A 24148-nucleotide genomic window follows, 5' to 3' on the forward strand; every position below is an offset into this window, starting at 1 on the left:
TCCTGGATAGCAAAAAATGGGATTTCCAAATTTGGATAATTTTGATTTTGAGTTTTTTATGTTTTAACTCTTTGGCGTACAGAGGTTAGTGTTAGAAAAAAATGCAATATGCATAAAAACAACAACTCTAAGATAATGACTTGCTGCACACAGTTAAGAAATGGTACACCGTGTGCACATCTTTGCAAACGACAACTTTCTTTCTCACACACACACACACACACACACACACACACACACACACACCCCTGCTGGTGCACATGGAAAGTAGAGATAACAGCGCCATCTTCTGGTGTTTTTCCTGAACTACTAGAGCCTAGTATTTATAACGGTTTGTACATAATGTGAAATATATATTATAGTATAGTGTAGAGCACACACAAGGCCAAATGTGGGGTATTTTGATAGTGTGCCCTTGACAGTGAATATATCTGATCTACACTATTATTTCCTATAATAGAAACAATTTTTTTAATATATATCTATGTCTGCTGTTGGTCTATTACATTACTAACTTGCAGGATATTCACAGTATGACAACTGTGCAGAGTGTGGTTGCTGGTTCATATTAGTATTGAGGGGGAAAAACTGACCAAAACAGTCCATACTCAGTAAAGTTCTCCTTGAGGGATCTGGTGTCTCAGGAAGTAAAGGGGGGTTGGGGGTTGGGGATTGAGGGGGGGGGGGGGTACCCAACCCTACCACATGCATTCACAATGATCTCTTTACTGCAAACCAAATATACCCCTCTGAGCAATGTGTCCAAACGGTGGTGGCGTGGGGGAAAAAAAAATATACAAGAAGTAGTAGTCGCTGCCTGTGAATCGACAACATAGTACAACATAGACTGTGCCATCATGTGGTTTATTGGAGTACATTTTCACAGTTATTACAATCAATAGACTATAATAAAACAAAGGATATTGAGTCTCCTGTTTGAGTAAGACTCAAAACAGGAGTGATGGATGTTTATCAAACATAGGCGGAATATGCATGAAGAGCAGAATACCATTATATATAAATATATATCAAAGGAGGGCGTTTGATCAATGAAAGTTGATTGAATTATTATACTCTGTGATCGACTACTTCTTTTCAATATCTATTATAAATTGGTTAAATATTTTTATTTTTTTTTGGATATAATGTGTTCTGCATTCCTCAATTTACGGACAAAAGCCTCTTGTAACCTAGTACAGTAGTTTCTTTACAGAAAAGAAATTGCACCACAGCACTGTTTCGGGGGCAGCGTCGTCACGTTAGGTGACTGCAATGGCTCTCTGAAGGCGATGGGCGTTTCTGGACGCTGATGGCGCTGTTGAGCATATATTTTGTTTCAGTCCCGTTTCCCTCCATGGTTGTCTCCTCTCTCCGACTAACTTAGCGTTTGGCTCAGTTCATTATACAGTCCTATATTCTCCCTCCATTAGGGGCATCTCTCTGCCTTTGGACTGAAGATCCCGTCAAAACCCAGGAGAGAAAAAGTTGAACTTTCGCAGGGCGAGATGGACATGAACAAGAGGATCCACTTGGAGCTAAGAAACAGGACACCGTCTGATGTGAGTCGTGCTTTTTAAAACCAGCCCTTAGTTTTCGGGCTAGCCTCTTGCTAGCTAGCATTGCTACTTTTTCTGCTTTGCGAGTGACCTGTGTGGCTAACGTAATGGTGACCACATGGGCTTTAGGTTGTGTTTCTCCTTCATAATCGGGCGGAAAACACTCAACACAACACGCTTTTAAGCCTGTACATTGTGCCTGGAATGGGCGTATATGGACGAGAGGGGACGAGAAAAGCTACATTCAATCGTTACTTTGAAACGGCGATTCCCCACCAGCTTGCTGGCATTATTGCAGTGCTTTAACCGTTTCGCAGCCTCCTTGCTCAGCGGTGCACACAGCATTTAGATCGACTGTACCGCCGTAGCAGCATTAGTAAACTTAATATTTATTTTGGAGTATTTGCACCCTGCGCCGCGTCTGGTTTTCACACAGCGATATATTTTACACAGACCTTGGAAGCCATGTTTGCTGCTAGCACAATTGCTCAAACGGGGGCTCGTTGATTTTAAATATACATATATATACACTTTACAACTTTGATAAGAAAGGCATCGTGTGCCCGAAATCGAGTTTGTGCAACGAAGCAACGCCGATCATGTCTGAACATTTGTGCGCCGAGCACGCTAACGTTAATATCAAATGGCCAGATTCAGCAGCGACAACAAAAAATAGTCACTTGGTTAACGAGTCATCCATACAATGAACATTTAAACCCCCCTGCTACCATTTTACTGGCTGATATTTCGACGCGAACTATTGCGAAACCAGTGCTGCAAGTATTCTTGTTATCGTCGGTGGTTTAAAGCCACGTTTAAGATGATGCGACCCCCAAGTTTGAAAGGGAGTGTGCATCGGTTAATTCCTTAAAATAGCATTTACAGCCTGTGCAGCAGTTATGCTTTAATTTTCATATACTCGCCGTTTTTAAAAACAGTACACACTTTGATATTAAGTGTGTCGAGTCTGTTATCATTCAGACGGGAGCCACCTAACTTACTGTTTTTGTTCCCGCCATATTACCCCCTTCGCTACGCTGGTCAAAGACAACAAAATGTGCCAATTAAAGCCTTTCAATTGTCAAACACAGCCGTTATGTCTCACGGTAAATGCAATTTAAGCGTAACTCGACGTCCTTTTGTAATTAAACATCGCTATTTGTCGCCCAGCGGCTTCGTGAACCGAGTCAGCCTGCTTGAATGACACACAGATCCGGTGCACCGCGCTTGATGCGTGGGCAGTGAAAAAACTCGACGGTCGGCGTTTCCGCTCGAGCCATGCACGAAATAAAACAATTTCAAACACCGAGGACGTATTTCGTTAATGTGCAGAAAACGGTTATTACATCTCCTATGCATCACTGTTCGCCATTGAAAGTGTTCAGAGAACTGCATACTGTATCGCAGGGATCGCCATGTTGTCATTCTGTCGTCTTTGAAGCCCTGGGAGAAAGGAACTGTCTCCATCTTTGTTTTTTGTTTTTTAAGCTAAATTTCCGTTCTCAATACATTTCCTTCGCCACATCGACCTGAAAACGATGCCAAAGTGGCAATATTGGCCGTTCGCTCGACGACGAGGAATATTCCACACTTCCCACATGAAAGCTGGTTAAACAGGAAAAAAAAAAGAGAACATCTGAACTAAGGGTGTATTCGCAATCCTTTCCGTTGCTGTTGGGTTGGCTAATGGCGGGCAGACGGAGCTCTCTAGCTGCTCCTCTACGGCACGGCAGCGTTTAAAAGGGGGCAATGGCTAGCCTGTAGCGAGCTAGCTCACACAAAAAAATCATTGCATTTGTCATTAGTGAGTGCATCAAGCAGGCCACGGGTAGCTCGGTGCTTTGGCGTCCTCGTTTCAAAGAAATCACCGTAGCTGGTGATGAAACGAAGCGCACAGAGAACCTCGGGTGTTTTCTAGACGGAGACGTAGCGTTCATTTTAGCCGTTTTAGCGCTGAATTCGTGCTCTTTGACGTTTGACAACAACTTTTTTAGCAACGTTTTTTTTCTTTCTTTCTGCCCAACACTGTATTGCGCAACCAGTGTTAGCTCTAACTGGCCCAGTAACTCCGCCTTCGGACTTGTTTTTCGTGCGTTTTTAGAGCATTATACCAACATTTTGTGAATGTTTTTGCTGAACAATAAAGTCTATTTCAAATATTTTTTGACAGTTCTTTTGTTGTTTGCCATATTTTTCAAGATAAACCATGTAATAAATATTGTGTATTTTTAGAAATTTGCACGTTTTTGAGGGAATTGTAATTATCAGGGTATCCGTGGGGTCCAATAAATTTGAATTTAAGGCCTTAAAATGTCTTAAATTCTCCTAAAATCTCATAAAAGCTCCTAAATACAATTTTGAAAGGTCTAAAAAATCCATTAACGTTACTTTTATATAAAACATGCATAAACTTCCGTCTCGCTTTGAAATGTTTCTATTTTTGAGGATGTGATAACAACAATAACTACAACATGGAACTAAAGTAGGCCACCTGTGTTGCCCGGTGAGAATATATCGAGCACCACTTGCTAGTTTGCTGTGCGCGCAAGCTAGTGGTGTCAGCTAAGCCAAATTGCAAGTTCAACGATTTGTGGCTCCAATTTTCCTTCATGTCTTTTGTACTTTTTTTTTTTTTTTTTACCAGTATGGATTTGAAATGGGTCTTAAATTGTATTCATTATGGTCTTAAAAAGTCTAAAATTTGACTTGTTGAAACCTGCAGAGACCCTGAATTATGGATAGTTTGACATGATGCATACAATAAATAAAGATATTTGATTTTTCTTTTCTACGTTTCAGGTACGAGAACTTGTCCTCGACAATTGTCGATCACTTGAAGGAAAAGTTGGAGGTCTCACAGCTGACTTTGTCAACCTGGAGTTCCTCAGTTTGATAAACGTCGGCTTAATCTCAGTTTCCAATCTGCCGAAACTAGGAAAACTCAAAAAGGTAAAAGTAACGTTTCACTTTTTAGACCTCTTTGGGGGGGAAAAAGATGGAGACGGTCAGATGGATTGATTTTTCTCTCTGGTCTTTTCCTCAGCTGGAGTTAAGCGACAACAGAATCAGTGGTGGCCTTGATGTTTTAGCAGAGAAACTACCCAACCTCACACATCTAAACCTGAGCGGCAACAAACTGAAAGACATCAGCACATTGGAACCATTGGTATGTCCCCCTCCCCAGTCCTGTTAGAATCCATATATATATGACGGCATGTCATCACTTCGCTGTATTTATTCGACAGAAAAAGCTGGACAACCTGAAGAGTTTGGACCTGTTCAACTGTGAAGTGACAAACCTGAACGACTACAGAGAGAGCGTCTTCAAGCTCCTGCCCCAGCTCACCTACCTGGATGGCTACGACATGGAGGACAGGGAAGCTTCGGACTCTGACGGAGAGGTGGACGGAGTAGACGACGACGACGATGAAGGTACGCCGCTGCCCTCGCTATTTCAGCTAGCTCAAGTTTTGCTGATGGAAAAATCATATTCAAACCTCAGCATTCCATTTGTCCTAAATTTGCTCTTGACGGGATTTACCGTGTGCCGCCTTTCATCCCTTTTTGCTTTTGTATTGCAGAAGGAGAGGAGGAAGAGGATGAGGATGGAGAGGAGGAGGACTTTGACGAGGAAGAGGACGAGGAGGAAGACGAAGAGGAGGTAGAGGGTGAAGAGGACGACGACGAGGTCAGCAACGAAGACGAGGTAAAGGAACCAGAAAGAGACCTGCGTGGATTAGTTTGAGGTCAAATAGGTCCTTTGCATTTGTTTTGATTTGTTTCGCTGTGTTTTTTTTTACCAAGGAGGAAGACTTTGGTCAGGATGGAGAAGTAGAGGACGAAGACGAGGAGGAGGATGAAGATGAAGACGGTATGTACAGTACCATACCCTTAAAAATGCAATTATACACTAGCCCTGACCGAGGGATGTACCAATATATAAGGCGGCTGCGGTAAATAGGAAGACATTCATAGCAGTTGCTGATGTTTATCTACTTTGTCACCATGTTTTGCCTCAACATCTATACATTATATTGACATGTATTTGTATGCATGACTATTATCTGCATATGTACAGCTTTCATGGTGTTATGGATTTTGTCAATAGAAATAAAATTCTCACCTGGCGGCGTCAAAGTAGAATCTGAAATGTTGACGATATCTGTGATGTCGATTCTGTATCGTCAAAGAATCGTGTTTTCTGTGAAGACAAGACGGTTAAGTCAAGCGGCGACATGAAATTTGCAGTCATTAAGATAACTTTAACCGGGTTAAATCACGGCAGTAACGCTGTTGCGCTGGAACGCGTTGTTCGAGATAACGTTTGATCAGAGCCGTTGTTACAACAAGATCGTGACGGTAGTTTTAATTTCCGTCCCAGACTTTTTTACGTGTTCGTACCAGTTTTGAGATTCTGACGCACCGAGAGATGTGACCTCTCTATAAATAAATAAATACATAACATTAATTTATTTAATCGAATAATTTAAGTCTAACACTATTGATGCTTTTACTCACATAATATACTAACTTACTTCTAATTATGCAATCATATTTTTCACATTTCACCATGTTTAATACCACATTAGCCTATATATTGATTAAGATGACTTTAATCGCATATGATTTCCTCTGTCAGACTCATTACTTTAGCTTTTCTTTTACTGTCCGAGCATCTAAAGAATAATAATATTCTGACATTCTTAATTGACATCTGATTGAATTGTCAATTAATATGTCGTCACTCTCCAGAAGCAGAAGCTGGCAAAGGAGAGAAGAGAAAGCGAGACCCAGAGGACGAGGATGAGGACGACGACGACGAAGACGACGATTAAGAGCAAAACTGAAAACATAAGCCGACCGAGTTTCCCCCTCCTTCCTCCCCCACAAACCCAGATGTCCGCCCTCTACAACTCTCACCACCTTTGTAATCCATGTCCACTCCCCTTCACCCCCCCTCCCCCGGCTCTGAGCTCTTTTAATGGGGCAAGACTGTACCGGATGGGTGGGCCGAGTGGAGCTGCCCCCCCCTTTTTTTCCTCCCCTACCCCCCAATGGAACTGAGAGCCACCCAACATCCTCCACCTCACCCACCCCACGGCCTCCGAGGTTCTCAGGCAGCCCACCACTCAGCATTCCACAATTTCACTGTCGATCCCTCTTATGTATTCCCGTGTGAGAACTTTGGGACTGGTATCTAGTTTTGGGTCTGTGCTTTTAATATTTTGTTGAATGAATTATTTTTCGTTGTTGGGTTTATTATTTCTCATTATTATTTTTTTTTCGTCTTTTATTTTTATTTTTTTTTCTGTCCCTTGTTTTTTTTTCCCCCCAATAAAATTATTGCTATAGCAGCTGTGCAACCAGCGAGCCATGATTTTTAGATTGGCTGCCTGTTGCACAAATCATGGTTGTAGCTACATTTTTACTTTCTGTATGACAAAAAAACAACTTTGTAAATAAAATGTTAACATTTTGTGCTTTTTCTCTCTTCATGCCTTTTGCTTAAGTTAATGTAAAGAGATGAAATCATTCCCATATGACCACTTATACTGATTTTGCTTCTGCTGTTGAGCTCTCTGTTCTCTGATGTGATGTGAAAGCACATACATGTCAGGTATTATAGGTATATTTATATGTATAGATGTACATATACACATTCACATGTACATAGATACGTGTACATATATATATGTATGTACATGTACACGTGTATATATATGCATGTACAGATACATACATATATGTACACATGCATACGTGTATACATAATATGTATTAGTGTAAATGTATATGTATATATACGTGTACATATACATATATAGGTGTACACATATGTACATATATATGTGTACATATATATGTACATACACATATATGGACAAACACGTGTATACGTACACATATGTACCTACACATGTACACACATATGTACACATATACGTGTACATATATACATACATACACATGTACATATGCATATATATACATACATATACATATGTATATAAACATATATATAAAAATACCTATAATAATACCTAACATGTACCTATAATGGACATTTTTCTATGTAAATTCTCAACGAGCAATACAATCAACACAATATTTCCACCGCAAAACATTCCACAGTTAACCGATTTTTTTATGTGACAAAATAGTGAATAGTGCTAAAATTCTGCTTAAATATGAACGATATAGAAACAATATTAAAAGAAGTGGGATAGACATTTTTTTTTTCAGTTTTTACTGAATACATTGAACGTACAATTTAAAAACTTTACAATAGTTGCATTTAAAAAAAAAAACAAGAAAAAGCATACAAGCCAGGCACAGTGAGGCTCATACAAACCTTATAGCAATGAAATGCTTTTTTTTTTTATAAATCAGACTCTGACTCTGCCATTACATTATTGCTCCATTATGCCGAGACAGACTGTCGGAATGTGTGTGCTTTAAAAGAAGTCTCTGGAATAGATTGACAGTGGGTTTTTTTTCTGATTTGATTTGGTGAAAGGTTATTATTGTGAGGACTTGGTATTGGCCATAACCATAACAGAGGAACACGATAATGATAATTTTTTCGACAGTTTTCTGTGAGGGAAATGCAATCATCAGTGCACCACAGCATTGGATGAGCCACTATTAAAACTCACTCAGTGCTTTTGAAAAAGGAAAATAAAAAACAGTATTCATACCTAGACATAGAGTATTAATATACTCTATTTTGAAGTATTGCAAGATGTGACGATACACCAGAAGACTGACTGGGTATGAACAGGTAGTGTTGGCAGTGAGGTGGATTATTTGTATCCAGTGTATGACAGCAGCTGGCAGTTACTGTAGTTTATGGAATCTGGTTCAGGTTAAAGTCAGTTGCAGTTACATTTACAACTGAACCTAAATCAGGGGTCTCAAACTCAAATGACCTGGGGGCCACTGAGCGTCTAGTTTGGTCAGTAGGGGGCCAGTGGTGGGGGAAAAAAAGGTCAAAATAATAATATTTATGATGATAATTCACACAATTTTAAAATAAAGTTTGTTTTGATGTGGAACGATGGTCAAAACTGAAAGCCAAGATATGCCAAATTAAAGTTTCTAATACAAATCCGGCCTACGTTTCCAGACCCCTTTCCATGCAGTACACAAGTCCACACACTTTGTCGACACCAAGCCCCATCTAAGATATCTCTGTCCGCAGGGTCATAGTCAACTTTACACTGCTAATTTTAGTACGACTGACATCTCTCTGACCGTCCCACCAGCTGTAATACCGATTTTAAAAAAGCATTTATAACGGGGGGGGGGGGGGGAGATCAATCTGGATCACTTTTACTGGTGATGATTCTGTGACAGAAAAGACGATTAATCTGGTTCTCTTAACGGGTGAATGTGGACGAGCGGCCCAGTCCACTGACCAAAAATCAAAAGCAGCAGCAGCAGCAGCAGCAGCAGCAGCAGCAGCAGCAGCTCACAGGGCGAATGTGTTAAGACTTATTCACCGTCAGCAGCAGCAGCAGCGGTTAGAGAGGACACAAAAGCAGGCCAGAGCTGAAACTGAGCTAGAACTGTCCTGACAGAGGGGGTCAAAGAGGTCAAAGAGGTCAAAGAGGTCACAACGGCATTCAAAACCAGTTTGTCAGTTGACGTGCATCACTTTTTTTTTGTTTTAAATGGTCATTATTATCATTATTATGCCTCACATACCTCGGGCACGTATAGTCATTTAAAGTGAATATGGCTGCTTATCTTATTTATTTACTACATTTGTGTACGTGTAAGCAGATATTGGCGAAATCTATGCGTATTTACAGGCCTATAGACAAGTCAGTGAGAGTAGAGGGAACTACCTCACTTCTACAGTCACAAGTTTTCATTTCCAAATCAATATAGTGCTACTATAAAACATTGTTATTCTAAACACTTACGGGACTTTTGGCTCAAAAGTTGAGCAATTCTGTTTTTTTTCGTAAACTCAAATAATCCCCCAAATGGTCCATGTACCAGTTACTAATGAATTCCCACTGAAAGCTCCAGAGTCGGTGGATCTTGAGATTTGTTTTCAAGGATCAATAAGGAATTTAACCATGAAAAAAATCCTTTGTTCCAGAAAGACACATTATTGTAGTATTGTTTATCTAGATGGCCCATAGTGCTACGGTTGGTCAACGGGGTAAATTACCATTAAAGGTGCCATATGTAAGAATGTGGCCAAAAACGGTTACTAGATTCAAATTCAAAATACCGAGGTCTTTTAGGTTTCGTTTTCTGACGTAACTGGCAACCCGTGGTTGCTCAGCAGCTGAGACTCTACTGACTGCAATGATTGGTAGACGGCGATAGGTGGCGCCACATGCCATAACATGATTTCAAAACATAAACATGATTTGCAGTCTGAAAAATATTTATTTTAATGCAAATATTTTGTCTGTACTGTTGTTGTTTGTGAGTTCAGTTTGTTATATGAACATTATTTCTGAGTCTCTGTCACATATTAGGAGGATTTTATGACCAGTTGCTTTAGATTTATTACATAATGCACCTTTAAGGAAAGTCTGTTATTTTTTCTAAAAACTTGGAAACTTCCTCGCATTGATGCTGAAATCGTATGAAAACAGGATACTGCCATAAATCTATGCTAATGAAGGCAGTGTGTACTGAAATACAGGAAAACCCTTGAGCTAAAGGCTAACGCTAGCCTGCTAACATATTCAGAGAGATGACGCAATACACTCATTTTTCATTATTAAATTGACATTCTGAATATTCACATTAAAGTCTAGACTTGTAATTAAACAGAAGGACGTAAATGATCTGTTTTCATTTAAATGTTTAGCGGTAACGTGGACTGTCAACAAAACCAACGATTAGCATGTTAACGATAGCAAATGCTTAACTCTAAATGGAGAGCACCTGAGGCTGTTGGGAATATCATCAGTTTGGTCATAAACCATTTTATTAAGAATGCGTTGCTAGAAAAGAAACGCATTCAATTTAAAAAATTTAGAATTATAGCATGTCCAAAATTAGACCAAATATTTAAAATTTGATAGTGGTCCATACAGACGACTGACAAATATCGTTCACACCTCACTGTCCGAATAACCCAAATATGAATAGATACCTGCGATATCACATATTGATATTTTACAAAGAGCAATAAAAAATGCTTAATTAAAAAATACACTGAAAACCAAAAGCTATAATGATGGAAAACAAGCTTTAAAGGTGCCATATGTAAGAATGTGGCCAATGTGGCAGCTGAGACTCTACTGACTGCAATGACTGGTAGACGGCGGTAGGTGGCGCCAAATGCCAAAACATGATTTCAAAACATAAACATGATTTGCAGTCTGCAAAATATTTGTTTTTAATGCAAATATTTTGTCCGTACTGTTGTTGTTGGTGAGTTCAGTTTGTTATATGAACATTATTCCTGAGTCTCTGTGACATATTAGGAGGATTTTATGGCCAGTTGCTTTAGATTTATTACATAATGCACCTTTAAAATATATATTTTTTAAATGATTTCTCTAGAAATGGCTTTTTCCTAACTGACTTCACGAAAAAGAAAGAATAAACAGTTTTTTTTTTTCAAAATTAGAACAGTGAATTCAAGTAATTGGCTTAGTTGTATGTCATTGTTTGTATTTTAAAATAAATATTTAAAAAAAAATCAAAAGCAAAACTGCTACATGGCATCAAATGTAAAATTGGCTTACACAATAGCTGCAGTGAGACATTGATTTTCCAGTAATTTTCCAGTCATTCGGGAAATAAAAAAAAATAATAAAAAAAAACCATTAGGCAAATGCAGCTCAGTGGAATGGCAGAACACAGCTGGGATCATAATTTAAAGTCATTCATTTAGCTCTCGCTCTCATTTAAGCACAGACAACGTCGTCCAAAAGTCTGAGACGTCTCAAAGTTTGGACTCCACTCCAACAGTAGTTTGTAATGACCCAAGAAAATAATAAAAAAAAATCACCAAGCATGGAAGCATTATCATCACAATCACATCAACTTTGTCCCTGCAACAACTTTCACACACAAACAGCCGCACCATTCAATCACGACAGGCACAAACATCCCTATTTCTGTCCGATACAAAGAGCGATAAAAAGCTAAAAAATTACAATTATCTTGCATAGCTGTGGAGCGTATACAAAAGAAGCAAGGAAAAGAGCAAAAAAGGTGCAAAATGTTTTTGTTTTTTTTTACCTTGTTGAGACTCAGCAATTAAGTGTATCTACATGAACCAAAACAATATGTGCAACTGGTGTAGAATTGACAAAGATTGCGAAAAACAACGTTTTTAAATTTCCCCTGTGCAGACAGTGAATATTATTGGACCTCGTCAGAGGTAGAAACGTGAGTCAGGACCCTAAAAAAGAGAGCGTGGTGGTGCCAAAGTACGGTGAGTAAGTTTATATAGTGATGCACGTGTCCCCCGTGAGAAAGTGAAGATGACTCTGCAGGTCGTGAAATGTGGTAAAAAAAAAAAGAAAAAAAGTCAGCCCTGAGACTGAGAGGAGTTTTTGACGTTCTTAATTTCCAGCTCCAGCTGTGTAATGCGCACATCTCTCTGGTTAAGGAGCTCCCTGAGTCGTCGGATTTCCTCCTGCTGCTTATGGAACTTGAGCAGCAACTGTGGACAAATCATACACGGGATATGAAAGGGGTGAACGATGTAAAACAGAGGGTGACTAAACAGGTTAAGGGTGAATTCCAATTCCTTGCTTAACCCTCAATCTCAAAAATGCGCGCTCCCTCTAGTGCAAGTGCTGTCCCGATTCTCAGAATAATTAAGTTGAGGGGCAAGTTTAAGGGCTGCATCGCCCTCTATATTGAGATTTTCCGAGACCACCCTTCGGAGCAAGGGCTACCCAGAATGCAATTGCGAGTTTTGCCATAACAAAGATCGGCCCCGAAAGCAGCGAAACGAGTACGCTACAAATTAAGTATTTTCTTTGTTAATAGAGATATAAAAATGATGAAAACCACTGTATAATCTTAGTTTAGGCCCATATTATGGATTACTGACGTCATTGTTGCGTAACATTTATTTTTTATTTTTACGATCTTTTGTCAATAGCCGGCCGGTGCGGACAAGCGATCGTTTGCTATGGTTTACTTTTCAATAAGCCGTGGTGTGTGGTAACTGTCAGCTGAATATGTCCGTGGTTGTGGTATTTGTATGAGTATCATCTTATAACTAACTGACAACCTAATAACTTGACTGACTAACGGATCGTAATAAATAATCGTGACGTAAATGTGTTCTTCTTCTTCTTCTTTTTTGGAGTTGACAGACTGGACGCAGCTTTCGCATTATTCTGCCCCCTACAGTCTGAAGACGTATCTGCATTTAAGGGGTGTCCCATTTCTAAGTGACAAAATAACCCTCAACACTTGGTTTTGAGGGCCAGTTAAGATTAAGGGTTAAGATAGGAATTGGAATTGGCCCAAAGTCACCAAAAAACGTACCTCGTTCTCTGTCCTCGGAGGAGAGAAAAGTGCAAGTTCCTCCCCGTTGCTAACGGACAGCGGACTCCGGCCGCCGTCGGCATGGCTGCCGTCCTCTGTGCCGTCTTTGGTTCCGAGTTGGTCCTGAATGTACGCCAGCTGCAGCGCGCCCGGTCTGCTCAGAGACCGGCGGGCGTCGCGTTGACTTCCAAACTCCTTGCTAATCTCCGAATTGGACTCGGCGATTTGACTTCCAGGCTTTAGAGACATCAACACCGGGTCTGTAAGACAAATAGAGTCACAAAGCACGGCTCAGATATTACAAATACAGTGCAAAAGACTTCAAAATGTTATTAAGCACGAATGTTTCTGGACCTTTGTTGATGCCACTGAGCCACTCCTCTGCAGTCAAAGCAGGTTTGTTACCGGGTGTCATCGGATAGATGTCTTCTTGATACGACTCTGACTGGAGACACACACACACACACAGACGTCAAACTCTATGTTCCTGAGAGTCAAATGTTCACGTTTTGCGCGACTCTCACCCTGCGCGGTACAATCATGGATAACGGCTCAATGAGGCTCTTGATCGTTACGAGTTTGTAGAACCTGAAGACCTCGCAGGAGCTCACGTCCAGGCCTCTCTTTGGCATCACACCTGTCAGAGAACACACATGTGCAGTCACCTACTGAGCGATTGTGAGACAATGTTGGTTTTCTTTAAAGTATTGTCAACAGTGAAGCAGTCGGCGAGTGTATTTGTTAAGAAAACAGGGGTCTAAATGCGAGAGAACACTGAAAAGTACGGTAATAACCACATGTACTTGATAAGATAGAGGGCAATAGAGGGCTTTTCCCTTACTATGTTAAAGGTGCCATATGTAAGAATGTGGCCAAAAACGGTTACTACATTCAAATTCAAAATACCGAGGTCTTTTAGGCGTAACTGGCAACCCGTGGTTGCTCGGCAGCTGAGACTCTACTGACTGCAATGATTGGTAGACGGCGGTAGGTGGCGCCACATGCAAAAACATGATTTCAAAACATAAACATGATTTGCAGTCTGCAAAATATTTGTTTTTAATGCAAATATTTAGGCTGTACTGTTGTTGTTTGTGAGTTCAGTTTGTTATATGAACATTATTCCTGAGTCTCTGTGACATATTAGGAGGATTTTATGGCCAGTTGCTTTAGCTTTATTACATAATGCACCTTTAAAACATACAGTATACGGATATAAGAATGTGCAGTATAGAGTTTTATGTCCTCTTTTTCAGCACAATTTGCAAAAAGTACTCAAAATCGTACTGAATTTGTGATATTTGGAAATACGTCACAGTTCAAAGGTCACGTGGCTCGTTTTTATGAACAAAAAGAAAAGAAAAACGGTCTATTTTAACACAAAGAATGAAAAAAAAATAACATATTCTAAAGCCTGAATATGTGAATCCATTGTAATCTTCATGTAAAGAGCAAAATATGAATAATTAAAATTATTAAAATGACCCTTTTCATGATTCGCCTCATGCCGCGTCAGTTTCATGCGACCTCGCTTTGAACACCTGGTTTGGATATTCAAATATGCTCTGCTTATATTTGCACAGCACCTTTGCTTACAGGTGCAAGAAAAAGACCAAAAACAGGCTTTAACTCGTCATACGACTATATATATTTGAATATGTATTTTTGTTCCTTACCCATTCCTTTCTGAGGTGCGTTTGACCGATACTCTGTCAGGAACTGGATGTAGGGTTTTTCCGAGCTGATCTCATAGTATCTGATGTTCCCGTCGCCCTGCGAAGACACGAGAGACAACGACGTCACTATTAAAATTAAAAAGTGTTTTATGCATGAATGACAAGTTTTCTGGCTGCTGTCAGAGACCCCCCCCCTTACCTTCCCAGCGAGGTACAGCATGTGCGTGTCAGGGTCGTAGAACGGAAAGAGGGCTCCCGAAGAACCGTCCAGGTTCTCCGTTAACAAAGGCACGGATATGTCGTCCTGCAAACGCACAGAAACAAAACAACGCTTAATATTGCCTGATATAAAAACACTTCAGTAACTAATAACAACAAAAAAAAGAATTATGACTCCAAGGGCACAGAGGGAATTCACATCCTGGCATACTGATGACTGGGCAATATGTCCACTAGATGGCAGAGTTCTGCATATTTGGAGGAAGATTTGTGCTCATTTTAAAATGCTGATCCAATTTCAACCACTTTAACTTTCCTTTTTAATGATTTTAATAATTTTAAAATAATGATTTTAAATTGCATTTAATTTTATATTGTTGATTGTTGATTTTAAATTGTTTAATGTTTTCAATTGTTTTAATTTCATAATTGGTTCTTGAATTTATTGTGTTTTCATTTCAAATGATTTTTAATTGTTTGATGTTTTAAATGGTTTTAATTTCTATAATTGATTTTTAAATTGATTGCGTTATAATTTCAAATGTATTTCCTGCCTGTAAACCACTATGAATTGCCTTGTGTAAGAATGGCGCGATACAAATAAACTTGCCTTGCCTTATCCAACAATGTATGAATGACTGAAAAATGAATGAACTCTTATTGTTATTGACAGAATCATTAACATTATTTGACAATGATAAAAAATTATAATGTATAGTATAAATAAACAAGACAGGAAACACATCCAGAATTGAAAATTGAATAGTGTCCCATGTGCTATTGATTGATTACTCAATAATTAGAATAACAAAGGCACAGAGAATTTGAATTTTAAATATGTTGGAAGCTCATGAAGGCACAGATTATGATTCTCTGACAACAACAGAAACATTTAGTAGGAAAATAACGTCGCCCTCAGCTGAAACTCTATGCAAAAAGATCAATATTTTTTAGCCTGTTCATCGTTCCAGCTCCACGAGATCATCAGCTCATGTGTCGTCACATCACCGGAAACGTGGTCCGATGTGATAACACCTGATCCCGCTCCATTTACTGATTACCGACTCTCCAGGCGAGCAGACTTCCTGTCTCGCTGTGGGCGCGTGTGACGTGACTCTTACCTGATCCCACAAAGCGATCTGCCGCTCGTTCCAGCGCGAGGCGCCGCACGTGACCAGCTTCTTCAGGTTGCTCAGGATCAACACCTTGTTGGCTTTGTGCGTCTTGCAGTTGGCTTCCTGCGAAAAAGTCAAGCATGTTTAAAAAGGTGCATTCTGTAAGAAATTGCATTTCTGAAGCTGAAAAGCCTCACTCAAAATGTCTTAAGCAGAGGAGAAGCTAAGTCAGGGTCTGCAGTAGAGATGTCGGTGTCAATATTTTTCTTCTGGACACGGATTCGAAATGTTTTTACAGTATGTTATCGTCGCCTTGTCGTCTCCTCTCGTGTGATAACTCTCACACGCTTTCAACCTCCATCTGTTCCTGGCACTGGAAAATGAACCAAACAGGTTTAATGTTTATTAAAAAAAACACTAAAGGTTGCTTTTGTCCATATATTACCATGTTTGTACATATACATATATATACATATATACATATACGTATATACACACATACATAAACATACATATATCTACATATATATATACATATACATATATACATACATATACATACATATATACATATATATATACACACACATACATATATACACATGCATATATACATATATACACACATACATATATATACACATACATATATATATATATATATATATATATATATATATATACACATACACATATATACATACATACATATATATACATACATACATATATATACATACATACATACATACATACATATATAAGTAGAGTGAGACTAAAGGACAGTATGTGAGTCATTGGCTGGTGACCCAGAGGTCTGCAGAGTTATGTTGAAGGCCAGTCCAGGATAGAGGTGTCAGTTTTGGCTGTGTGGTGCTGGATGAGTGCCCTGTGCGCCCTGGCTGGGAGGAGGAGGCAACGTAGCAGGAAGCTTCCACTCTCGTATCGCTGGAGAGTACAACTGGAACTGACGATTTACATCAGATTTTTATATCCCTAGCTATTTTAAAGTTGCACTCACAGATAAAGAATACACTTTTCATTGTTTTCGGTAATCAGATCTAAGATAATTCCTTAAAAAACTGAAAAATAAAGGGGAATAATGGAAATTATCAAGCAAAAAAATCACACATTTAATACAAAAAAATGTAATTTCATTGAATTTCTTTGTGTATTCATAAGAATACACCTAAAAAAGAGAAGATGGATGTCAATGTAATACATAGTTTTAAGATACAAAAAATGAATCTACTAGTACTTTACAGAGGCAAATCCCTCCTAAAAACAGTAGTTTATACCTTTTGAATATAAACAAACTCCCATTACATTCAAACCATTGTCAAATGAGTTCACACAGTGCCGCTAAACACTCTCGGCTCCACTCGACTCTCTCTGTATTTCTCAGTAGAGCAGTGTTTAAATATCGTGTTACCCGGCAACATGCAAAGCGAGGCGCTGGCAAACAAGTCAGAGAAGGACCGAAAACACAAAGAAGTGTCCACAAAAAAGTGAATTTTACGGCACAAAAACACTCAGGTCATTATTTGAGCAGATAAATGCTCACCGCTGTATTTCCACACTCTCAGTCAGGTCTGATAGTATTGCCTGACAGAGCCCATTTACATATGAAGGACTCACCATACAAAGAGAGGCACACATTTACCTGCAGCAGGTTTCCTGAGCGCGGCTCCATCAGCCGAATCGTTTTGTCTTTGCAGGTGGTGGCGAGGAGGCTGCAGTCTGTGTTGAAAGACATGGACAGGACCACGTCCGTGTGGTGGCTGATGGTACGAACCGGGTTCTTTATCACCTGCTCGGAACAGTCCAGGTTCCAGATCATGATCTGCACAAAGCACAGAGCAAACAATTATCTCAATCCAAGCGGCAGAATTAACAGGCGTGTGTTGCTTTGTTAGCAAAAAAACACAGGAATAATCAGTGGAGCTGCAAGAAAGAACGAGCGAGAGAACTCTCAGATTTGTTTATAAAGGACAAGGCTGCGATTTCACCGCAGCTGTTGAGTTTATTTGTTGTTATTTTTATTCAGTTTTATTTATTCTGCTTTGGTTTGTGTGTTTTTGTTACCTGGTAATCATAGGCCGTGCTGAAGAGGATGTTGTTCGCGGTCGGGTGCCACTCGATGAGGCTCACTCTGCGACTGTGACCCTGGAGCTCTTTCGACGACACCGCCAGGTTCTTCAGGACGCCGTGAGGAGGGATTTCCCACACTTTCACCTGCACATGAACACACCACACTTCAGTCTCTGCAATCTACACCTCTACATTTATGTAAAATAATCCAGGTGGAGGTTGAGACGGCTAGAATATGGAGCCCCAGGACACGCTTTGTGAAAGTTGTCTCGAGATCCAGGGCAAATGATAACATGTAAGTTTAGGATCTTTTTCCAGCATAAACACTGGCCTCGTCAGGACCAGTAGTCCTCGTGGGGACCAAAACCTGGTTTTGAATGAATAATTGGTTACGTTTGGTTGGGTTTCCAGCCCAATCACATCTTAGAACCCGCCCAGTCCAATAAAAACCAGCCCAAACCACAAAGTTGCCAGACGCCCGTGTAAATCTGTAAAATCGTAACACATGCAATAGAAAACACACTCTTTTCACACAACCAGAGCTTCATATCTGCATCAAATATGTAAATCAACCATAGGCTACACAAATAGATATATACGAAAAATAGACATCCTAGTGCCAGTCCCAGATTAGTAATAATGCCAGCTGCACGTAAAAAGGTGCACTTTTAAGCCAATCTGGCAACCCTTGTTACATTTAGGGCAACGTTGAATTAAAGTTTTAAATTGCGGTTATGATTATGGATAACACTTTGTCCTAATGAATGGTACTCAGTCCTTAAAAAAGATAGTTGAAAACACGTATATATGTGTGTGTGTGTGTGTGTGTGTGTGTGTGTGTGTGTGTGTGTGTGTGTGTGTGTGTGTGTGTGTGTTCCAGGTATTACTCATGTTGTGGGGACCTACATATGTCACATTATGGGACCTTGTCTTCCTTATGGGGACAAAAAAGCAAGTCTCCATAACATTAATTATAACATGTTGGGGTTATGTTATTGTAACACTTTAGATTAGTTAACACCATTAACTAGGTGCTTACTTACATATATAAGTTGCATACTAGTCCTTTATTAGTCATCATTAAGCACGTATTAACACCTTATTCTACATATCCTTAATCTACCGCTATTAGGACATGAATTAAGATTTTTCCTACATAAGGTGTTAATACGTGCTTAATATTCACTAATAAAGGGCTAGTATGCTACTTATATGCAAGTAAGTCTCTTGGATTTTAATGAAAATCAATGTAATGCAATGTGTGAGTGTGTGTGTGAGTGTGTGTGTGTGTGTGTGTGTGTGTGTGTGTGTGTGTGTGTGTGTGTGTGTGTGTGTGTGTGTGTGTGTGTGTGTGTGTGTGTGTGTGTGTACAAACCGTTGTGTCCTCAGAAGCAGAGGCGATGCAGAAGTCGTCAAAGGGATTCCATTTGATGTCTAACACGTTACCTCTGTGGCCCGTCACTCTGGGGTGCTGTGGGTCCACTTTACCTGTCTGATAAGAGAAAAAAAAAAAAAATAATAATAAAAAATATATATATGGAAAGAGCTGCTGATATAATAACTGCTGTTTATTCAGGGACAACGGAAAATAAACAGTGAGTTTCCATTCAAAACATGGTAATGCTTTAAGACTGACGTTAAAGCAGCATTAACTGATCTTTTGGCCACTTGGAGGCAGCAGAACAAGTCATTATCAACTCGTTTTCATGCACGTGTCTGGTAATCTGATTTGAATATCCGCTAAACTTAATACTCAGTTTTTCTTGTTTTTGTTTCGTTGGTTTTTCATCAACTCACACAGGTGATCTCTCTTTTTCTTGCGGCTAAACGAGCTGCTACGTTCACAAGCTACGACTTGTTCGGTGATCGGAGCTAAGCGGTAAGGCAGAGCACAGTGAGTTCATGGCTGGAAAACTACGCTTGGTAAGAGAGTCGTTAAAAAAACTCAAACAAAACAAAACAAAAAAATCACGCCATGAATCACAACAGTGGACAGTGACGTTAAAGGCCACGGCTCAAAATAAATGCAGTGTTTCCAGATTTATTATCCAGAGACAGTATCCACAATACCTACACTGCTAGATCCCGGTGTGTTATGCTATGCCACAGACTATGAATCAAAATGGACGCAGGTTTCTCGGAAAAAGTGAAGCCTATTAAGTATTTCATGTTCTCCCTGTGTGTGTGTGTGTGTGTGTGTGTGTGTGTGTGTGTGTGTGTGTGTGTGTGTGTGTGTGTGTGTGTGTGAGAGGGGGTTTTTCTGCAGGGTTCTCCGGTTTCCTCCCACGGTCCAAAACATGCAGAGGTTAATTGGACACTGGAAATTAACTATAGGTGTGAGTGAAAGAGTGAATGGTTGTTCGTGTCCAGGGTGAACCGCACGCACCTTTCGCCCTGTTTCAGCACCACGTGACCCCTAGTGTGGAGAATAAAGTGGTGGGCAATGAAGGACAGAAGCATCAATTAGGCACCGAGGGGTGACTCCACTGTCAGTTTGCATGGAAGTCAATTGGAAAATGAGCCTGCTTCTCACTTAATTTATAATTTAAGCCACTTTTGAAAGGTTTTCTTGAAATTAACATCCATCCATCCATTTTCTAACACTTTATCCTCCACATCAGGGTTGTCGTCTTAATCTAATTTCAGTACATCAGTGTCTTATTGATCTTACTCTAAATCTGCCTCCTGTGAAAAGTTGGTCTATTTACACCAGTGTAAATCCCAACCCTGGTCCTCAGGGAACACTGCCCTGCCATGTTTTACATGTTGCCCTGCTCAAAAAAAACACCTGATTCAGATGAAACGTTACATTTAAAAAAATAAAAAAAATAAGTAACAAAAGTTGAAACATTAAATTTTTTTTTTTTTTAAAAAGACAAAAGTTGAAACATTTAATTTTTGCAAAAGAAATCGACAAGTTGAAACATTACATTTTTGCTAAATAATGTTGACAAAAGTTGAAACATTACATTTCTGAAAACATTTTGTGAATTTCTTTAAAAAAAAAAATGTTTTTAAATGCAATGTTTCAACTCTGGTCATTTAATAATAATAATAATTCAATTTTTGTGTTTATTTATTTTTTCAAAAATTGAATGTTTCAACTTTTGTTATTTATTTATTTATTTTCAAAAATGTAATGTTTCATCTGAATCTGGTGTTTTTTTTGGAGCAGGCCAACATGTAAAACATGGCAGGGCAATGTTCCCTGAGGACCAGGGTTGGAAAACACTGATTTACACATTTTAACGTTAATGGTGATACTTGGTAGAAAAAGTTTGAGAACCACTGCTCTACGGCATCGATGTTGACACACGTCCCGACAGTAAATGACGCGGTCAAAGTCGTTCGGTGTTACCGAAGTATATTTTTGCCTGAACATGATTGCTAATTACCCCCTGCTTGTAGAAACCGACACACACACACACACACACCTGTGGGCGAGATGACTGCGAAGGTAGTATAGGGTGTGTTTGGAACAGTGGTATTATGTAATAACTAACACAGACACGCACGTTAAGTCGACATAGCACTTGTGTTCTTATATTTCTGAGGGTTAAATGTAGGATTTCCACCTTCAAAAATAACGAAGTCACAACGGAGCGATCGTCTCAGTCAAAGCCTGAGCAGGTCAGGTAGATTCTGACCTTCTGAACTGCAACGTTCTACTTTATGGCGTACAGGACAATAGCTTATCTGTAAGGTGGGATATGGAGGAGGTGGAGGAGGAGGTGCTGAAGATAGTGAGGGGGGGGGGGGTCTAAACATGAGTTATGTCATTCCTAAGCTCGTATGCAATTCTTATACAAACGGAGAAATACAGAAAGAGGCGAAAAAAAGGTGGAAGAAAGTGTTTTTTGGCTGATGAAGATATACAGCAGGACTGTAAATTCAACCTGTGCACGAGCGCAGACGGTCGAGATCATCAATACTGATACTGATAAGAGCAGCAGACGCCATAATATGTATAAACAATAATCTTAGGTGTGTTTGAGCGTTCTGAGTCGAGCTCGATGTTTAGGTTGTGGGAGTTTCCTAGTGTTTACAAGTTCTTCTGGCTGTACTATTTATACATTCTGAGAGCGGAGCTGTCTATTCCAGGTGTGATGTGTGTGTGTGTGTGTGTGTACAGGAACACTAAAGTCATTATTTAGAAACAAACAACTGAGAATTTAGTCTTATGCTAGGACTTTATGAGTCATTTTTCATTTAAAAGGAAGATTTATTCTGAACAGACCCATTATGAAAATATTTTATCTGTTAATTGTATTGTTTTGATTGGGTTAATGGGTTTCACACACTATTAGTAGTGTATCCTGAGCTTCCCATTTAACGCAGGCCTCGTTTACGACGATAAAAATTCTTACCCTATATGTAAAGTATGGACCTTATAATTAAGCCTACAACTAAATCATACACAGACAAAGAATATTCAAACTTATAATGACAAAATAAATGCCTCCTTCAACCAAGTACTGCACACACTGTTAAACACAGCCTTAGGCGACATTCACATACAGCGTCTAAATGCATGAAAAGCATGCGGAAGAAGCCACATGGGTTTATATTCGTGGCACTTGGAGGGTTGCGATCTTACGGAAGAGGATTAGGGCCACACAGGAAAAGTCAGAGTTCTGACTTTAGAATCTGAGTTTAAAGTCAGAAAAAAACACACTTCAGTATTCTAAGAATAAAGTCAGAATTCTCAGAATAGTCCGAATTCTGAGTTTTAAAGTCAGGAATTATGAGTTTAAAGTCAGAATTATGAGTTTAAAGTCAGAATTATGAGTTTAAAGTCAGAAGTATAAGTTTTAAAGTCAGAAAAAACTTTAAAGTCAGAAGTATGAGTTTTAAAGTCAGAATTCTGAGTTTTATAGTCAGACTTCTGAGTTTAAAGTTAGAATTCTAAGAATAAAGTCAGAATTCTCAGAATAGTCAGAATTCTGAGTTTTAAAGTCAGAAGTCTGAGTTTTAAAGTCAGAATTCAAATATTTGTTTCCTGTGTGGCACTAATCATCTTCCGTACAATCCTGTGGCGGCCCACATTACGAAGCAAAAATTTGCCTATTCGGTTTGCCTCTTCTAAATCCTAAACTAATACAGGAGTTGTTGTTTGACAAAAGGATGAAAAATGTCTCAAGTATCAAGTGATCACTGTTTTCCAAAAAGATGAGATGCGCGCATAACATTCCCACAAAAACAGACGGTCCTTATCCTTGTATATGAATATCTTCTACAATTCTGGCACGAGCCCATTCTTATATAAGTTAGTGTCTTATGTTATTGTAAGTGAGGGCACACACTTAACATAAACAATTACGAGTACATTTTGTTTGACCACTTTAAAACACGTTTGTTAATGTAAGCGCGTAGCATAGACACTCACATGATGGACAGGCAGGACCAGGAAGGCCCCTCCCCCGGCACACTCAGTGATGACCGCCAGGAAACGCGGGTTGACGGCGCAGAAGTTGTTGTCCTGGACGTTGCGCGTGATCGGCACGCCATCGAAGCAGTTCTCCTTGGTGGCAGCCTTGCCGAAGACGTGGCGGAACTTGGAGCAGCGGTACTGAGGACGCCATGACATCTGGCACAAGGACAGAGGAGAGAGGTCAGTCAAGGAGGAAACCTCGCACAGTCATGATGATGGATGGCTTTTTATAGGCGTTAATAACCCAGCTCCATCCACACAGCATCCATGACAATACACAAACAAAGTGGTGTGTTTGTATTTCAGAATGAGTCAGAACATATACATTATATCACTTTATATTTAATTTACAGGTCAAATTTACAGTCAATGAAGTATACTACACATTAAGAATAACCAGAGGAACGTCTCGCGAAGTCAAATCTCAAGTCCATTTTTAGCCACGTTTAACGTATATGTAATTATTGCGAGCGATAAGTGGCTCTGGTCCGCAGGGACGAGGTCCAGCCCAGCCAACATGTCTGCTCCGCCCCGCTATGCCTGGTTCCCTGCTCGCCCGCTGCATGGTCATTA

At 39.6% G+C, this 24148-nt stretch overlaps 2 protein-coding genes across 2 annotated transcripts; one reads left to right on the forward strand and one right to left on the reverse strand.

Annotated features, from left to right (window-relative positions):
* The first annotated feature begins 962 nt into the window (after positions 1-962).
* On the forward strand, positions 963-6850 carry anp32b (acidic (leucine-rich) nuclear phosphoprotein 32 family, member B). The gene is made up of 7 exons (XM_083909421.1): positions 963-1559; positions 4356-4505; positions 4600-4722; positions 4802-4988; positions 5138-5262; positions 5361-5427; positions 6309-6850. Exons 1-7 carry the CDS (start codon positions 1506-1508, stop codon positions 6389-6391), a joined length of 789 nt encoding a protein of 262 aa, XP_083765547.1. The 5' UTR covers positions 963-1505; the 3' UTR covers positions 6392-6850.
* A 5219-nt stretch (positions 6851-12069) lies between these two features.
* Positions 12070-23731, reverse strand: coro2aa (coronin 2Aa; the record flags this gene model as incomplete). Its single annotated transcript, XM_083909268.1, has 11 exons — positions 12070-12204; positions 13044-13303; positions 13398-13488; positions 13568-13680; positions 14720-14816; positions 14919-15023; positions 16060-16176; positions 17717-17896; positions 18139-18288; positions 19520-19636; positions 23531-23731. 11 exons carry the CDS (start codon positions 23729-23731, stop codon positions 12070-12072), a joined length of 1566 nt encoding a protein of 521 aa, XP_083765394.1.
* Between the last annotated feature and the right edge of the window lie 417 nt (positions 23732-24148).

Source organism: Microchirus variegatus (assembly GCF_963457635.1).
Source record: "Microchirus variegatus genome assembly, chromosome: 23".
Classification (NCBI taxonomy): domain Eukaryota; kingdom Metazoa; phylum Chordata; class Actinopteri; order Pleuronectiformes; family Soleidae; genus Microchirus; species Microchirus variegatus.